Genomic DNA, 4,942 nt, shown 5'->3' with positions numbered 1-4,942 from the left:
CTCCACTCTGAGACCTCTCTGGTCTTGCAAGTAACTTAGATCACTTGCTCCTCTTTGCTTCCTTAGCATTTTGCATATAGGCTTCCTAGGACGTTAGGGTCACCAAACAATTATTCAGTTTTGTTTTGTTTTGTTTTTTGCAAGTGTAAGCTCTAAGACATCCCTAACTGCAACCCCAACTCCTCTTAAACCACCTTTGGTTTTTGGACTCTGGACATAGTGTAGAGTAGGGCACCAGTAAAATGTCTGTTAAAGTAATAAAACTACGCCACGTCCAGCACAAACGTCTAGAAGCAGAAATATATACATACATGCACACCTAGTTATCCATGTAGAGACACATATACTACAGATAGATGATTTCAGAAGGGTTTTAATTTTTCCATATAAAAAACTTGTTTAAAATACATTCCGAGTTAAAAGAAACAGAAGCACACATTAAGAAACGATGCAATTATTCCATATCAGTTTATTGTAGGTATTGTGTTTCAAAAAATTTATAGCATAAATAACTTCTCATGTCATAAAATAACTTAGTACAATTTATAATAAAACTTTTGAGAATTTAACATCTCATCAAAATACAATAAAATATGGTTTTAAAATAGGATTAACCCTTTCTGCTTTTCTTTTACTTGAGGGCATATAAACCAAAAATACCCAAGCTACTGCTGCACATTTGAACTTTAACAAAGCACATTTGGTTTATTTAAATGTAACTCAACCATCCTAAATTAATACATAGTTTGTTTTCCTTCCTGCGTGGTTCTTTGTAATTTTTGTTCCTTTTGACTTGTATTTGTTTCAACATAGCTTCCTTCTTCATTTTCACCTCTTTCCATCTGCAAAGTCATCTAGCTCCGGGCCCCCGGAATCTGTAGTTGAACTCACTCAGCCCCTTGACATCAGTTTCTGTAATCCTTGCATCAGTGTGGGGAGTAACTGCTTGAGTAACTACAAAGGTATTTCAAAACTTCAGTGCAATTTGGTTCAGTTATTTTCATTCAGATGCCATCACCGTTCAGGGAGGTTAATCACTGGAACCCACTGATCCATGTAGCGACTTTCCCGGCAAAAACAAATAAGTTGACTTAAGGCAGGATCCTTCCACTGTGAGGAATGGGGATTCTGGAAACAAATGGAGAAAACTACATTTACTATTAAAGAAGAAAAAAAGGCAGCATTTGCTAATAGTTACACTCATTCTGAGGGAAAGACAACTTGAGCATTCTGTACTTTGTGCGACAAGAGACCAGTTACAACCATAAAAAGATCAACATTTTTCTTGGTAGCTGATTTCTAGGGAAACCACTAGGTAATGCTCTAAAGCACACCCTGCAAGCATGCATGCGTGCAGCCCTCCGCACCGCGTACATGGGACTGCAGGATGTTTGTTTTTGCAGGAGAGTAGCATTCACAGGCTTGTCCCCTGGAAGCCACCTGAGCAAAACAGCTCGGACAAAGATCTCCATGCCCCGAGCGCAGGGAGAGGCGAGCCCCTAACAGTTCGCTGGAACTGCCACCTGTCATCCTCCCCAAAGACAGGGTGGTGGTTTTCAGGACACGCAAAATGATTAGGCCGCCACTTACCTAGACCAGCCCATAAGTAGTAGAATGTAAAAGACAAAACTGCCTATTTATCTCTGGAAACACAAGTTATCTTCCCACCAAAGGTAGTCATGGGGGGGGGGGGGGGTCCATTAAAAAAAAAAAATCAAGATTGCAAAGAAAAAACGATTCCCATTCCGTCCTCTTCGTGTATTTCTAGGGAATTAATAAGGTCGGTCTCCTACACCGCTTCTATTTTTAGCTTGCAGCGCTGGAGGAGAAGCCGACTCCTTAATGAGGGGGAGCCAGGAATGTGTTTGGCTGAACCTAATCTGCCTGCTAAGGGAGTCGGTCACGGGAGGCAGCGCCGCGGAGGTGGGGAGGGGCCGCCGTGCTGACTCACGAGGCTCCTTCCCCTGCGGCTCCCGCGTGCTCGGACACGTCCCGGCCCGCCCGCCCGGGATGGGGCCACACCTGTCGGCTGCGGTCGGGAGCTCGGCCCCGCCACCGACCCCGGGGCTCACCGGCACCAGGCACCAGGACCTCCGGCCCGGCCCCGTGCACCACCCCCCCCCCAGCCTCACCGTCACCAGGACGGCCCGGCACCGACCCCGTGCACCCCTCCCCGTGCATCACCCCCCCGCCCCCGTGCACCCCCCCCCAGCCTCACCGTCACCAGGACGGCCCGGCACCGACCCCCTGCACCCCTCCCCGTGCACCACCCCCCGCCCCGTGCACCCCCCCCCCGCCTCTCCGTCACCAGGACAGTCAGGCCCTTCCCCGGTGCACCCCCGTGCACCCCCGTGCACCCCCGCCCCCCCCTCACCGTCACCAGGACGCAGTGCAGGTCCGGGGGCTGCTCGGCGCCCTCGCTCGCGGGGCCGGCGTGGGGCTCGAGGAGCAGCAGCTCGGCCAGGCGGCCCGGGTTGCTGACGCGCAGGATGTCGATGTCGTTCTCGCAGCAGAAGGCCTGGATCAGGGTGAAGTGGATCTGCAGCGCCACGTCCCTGTCGTCGTCCTCGTCGGCCGCCAGCAGGCACAGCACCACGTTGTCCGGGTCGCTGCGGGCGGCGGGGGCGGCTGAGCGCGCAGGCCCCGGGGTCCCAAGGTCGCGCCCGCCCGCCGCCCCCCGGCCAGGTGGGGGCTCCCCGGGGGCAGATGAGGGGCTCCCCAGGGGCAGGTGGGGGCTTCCCGGGGGCAGATGAGGGGCTCTGCGGGGACAGGTGGGGGGTTCCCCGGGGGCAGATGGGGGGGCTCCCCCGGGGTCGCCTGGGGGGCTCTCCAGGGCGCAGGTGGTGGGCTCTGCGGGGGCAGGTGGAGGACTCACTCCCCGGGGGCAGGTGGGGGAATCCCCAGGGGCAAGTGGAGGACTCACTCCCCGGGAGCAGGTGGGGGGGCTCTCCGGGGGCAGGCGGGGGGCTCTCCGGGGGCAGGCGGGGGGCTCCCCGGGGCAGGTGGGGGGGCTCTCCGGGGGCAGGTGGGGGGCTCTCCGGGGGCAGGCGGGGGGCTCCCCGGGGCAGGTGGGGGGGCTCTCCGGGGGCAGGTGCTGGGCTCTGCGGGGCAGGTGGAGGACTCCCGGGGGGAAGGTGGGGGGGCTCTCCTGGGGCAGGCGGGGGGCTCTCCCGGGGTCGCCTGGGGGGGGCTCTCCGGGGGGCAGGTGTAAGACTCACCCCCCGGGGGCAGGTGGGGGCTCCGCGGGGTCGCCTGGGGGGCTCTCCAGGGGACAGGTGGTGGGCTCTGCGGGGGCAGGTGGAGGACTCCCCGGGGGGAAGGTGGGGGGGCTCCCCGGGGTGGCCTTGTGGGGAGCTCTCCGGGGGCCGGCGGGGGGCTCCCCGGGGCAGGCGGGGGCTCCGCGGGGTCGCCGGGGGGCGGGGCCCCACTCACACGTTGAGCAGCTTGGCCGCCTCGTACACGCCGACGGTGATGGTGCGCTGACTCAGGGCTTTGCTGAGCACCTCCTCCAGGGCGTCCCCCACCTTGTCCATCCTGCCCGGGAGCCAGCGCCGGGCGCGTCAGCCCAGGCCCGGCCCGCCAGCCGCCCTCCGACCCCATCGCCCTCCCCGAGGCCGCCGCCAGGGCCCGCGGGAGGGGCGCGTGCGCCCGCCCGTCCGCCCGTCCGCCCGTCCGCCCGTCCGCCCGTCCGTCCGCCGGCGCCTCGGGGGCGGTGCCCGGGGCGGGCGGGAGGCGCCCCGCAGACCGCGCGGGCGAGAGGCGCTCGGGAGGCCGCCGCCCTACCTTTCGCTCTTCTGCTCCGCAGCCGAGAATTCCTCCAAAGTCATATTGCAGCCGCGGGTCCGCCCCAGGGCGCGGCGTGCGGGCTGCTCGGGCCTCTGCGGGCGCGCGGCGCCTGGCGTCTGCACCGCGTCCGTCCGCCCGTCCGCCCGCCCGTCCGCGGCCCCGCTCCGCCCGCCCCGCCCCTGCGCCCGCCGCCGCCGCAGCCACTGGGACAAAGGCCCCCTCGCCGCCCTTATGGGGCCCACCGCAGCCAATCACCACCCGCCTCATTTGCATGCGCACAGCCATTGGGTTATGCAAATCAGCCTGCTCCGACCATGTGACCCCGGCTCCAGGAACCGCGGGGAGAGGAGCGGAAGGGGGCGGAGCCACACGGGAGGCGGGCGGCCCAGGGGGCGGGGCGGGCGGCCCAGGGGGCGGGGCGGGCGGCCCAGGGGGCGGGGCGGGCGGCCCAGGGGGCGGGGCGGGCATGGGGAGGGCCGCGCAGGGAGGGGGAGGCCGGGGCGGGTCCGGAGCCGACTCTGAGCCTGTGGGAGGCTCCGAGGAGGGGGGGATCTCTGCAGCGGCGGGGCAGGGGGGTGCCTTCCCCTTGAGCCCCGAGCAGGCTGCCAACTGTTTTTCTGGTTGGTGCACATTTTTTTATTGCCGTTTCATGTCTTTTGTTTTTAGCAGTTGCTATTAAAGTCTATTTCCAGGGCTAATGCACCCAAGTCTAGTAATTATTAGTAAGCAGGTTACATAAAAAGAGTGTTTCAGACCTCTGGGGCAAAGTTGACTTCAGAAGTGTTGTTTATGTAAGTCTAGGCAAAGCTGCTTATTAGTAGTAGTATTATTTCGGTGCCCTGATGGCTGGTTTGATTTATTTTTGGAAGGTTGCAAGGGTTGGAAGCTCAAAAAAGAAAAATCAACACATTTGTGTTTGGTAATGGCAGGGAACCAAGCTGGAATCTTTTCCACGGAAAGCAGAGAGGCTTCCCACCTGCCCAGGGTGACTCTGGAAACCGTGGTCAGGAGGGGGGCCGCATGTGCATTTGCTGCACTTACGACCCAAATTCACCTTTCCCAGAGAGCTTTTCCCAAAGGAGGACCCTTCTGCACCGCCCAGCTAAGAGACACACATGTCTGACGCCCACACAAGTCTAAATTCAAAATACTCTCG

At 60.1% G+C, this 4,942-nt stretch overlaps 1 protein-coding gene across 1 annotated transcript; it reads right to left on the bottom strand.

Annotated features, from left to right (window-relative positions):
* Positions 1 to 454: 454 nt before the first annotated feature.
* Positions 455 to 3,978, bottom strand: GADD45A (growth arrest and DNA damage inducible alpha). Its single transcript, XM_041747150.1, has 4 exons — positions 3,784 to 3,978; positions 3,433 to 3,534; positions 2,375 to 2,609; positions 455 to 1,128 (listed from the first exon to the last, which is right to left on the bottom strand). Exons 1-4 carry the CDS (start codon positions 3,825 to 3,827, stop codon positions 1,015 to 1,017), a joined length of 495 nt encoding a protein of 164 aa, XP_041603084.1. The 5' UTR covers positions 3,828 to 3,978; the 3' UTR covers positions 455 to 1,014.
* Between the last annotated feature and the right edge of the window lie 964 nt (positions 3,979 to 4,942).

Source organism: Vulpes lagopus, chromosome 3 (genome assembly GCF_018345385.1).
Source record: "Vulpes lagopus strain Blue_001 chromosome 3, ASM1834538v1, whole genome shotgun sequence".
NCBI classification, from domain to species: Eukaryota; Metazoa; Chordata; class Mammalia; order Carnivora; family Canidae; genus Vulpes; species Vulpes lagopus.
The sequence above is the reverse complement of the archived record's forward strand: the minus strand, read 5'-3'. Positions and strand labels throughout refer to the sequence as shown.

Bases quoted from the DNA above. Each gene is read 5' to 3' on its own strand.
- GADD45A (XM_041747150.1), bottom strand. From the start codon at position 3,827: ATGACTTTGGAGGAATTCTCGGCTGCGGAGCAGAAGAGCGAAAG. The intron at 2,610-3,432 runs GTGAGTGGGGCC...CGCCGCCCGCAG, and splicing joins GCGGCCAAGCTGCTCAACGT to CGACCCGGACAACGTGGTGC. The intron at 1,129-2,374 runs GTGAGGGGGGGG...ATTTGTTTCCAG, and splicing joins TGCACTGCGTCCTGGTGACG to AATCCCCATTCCTCACAGTG.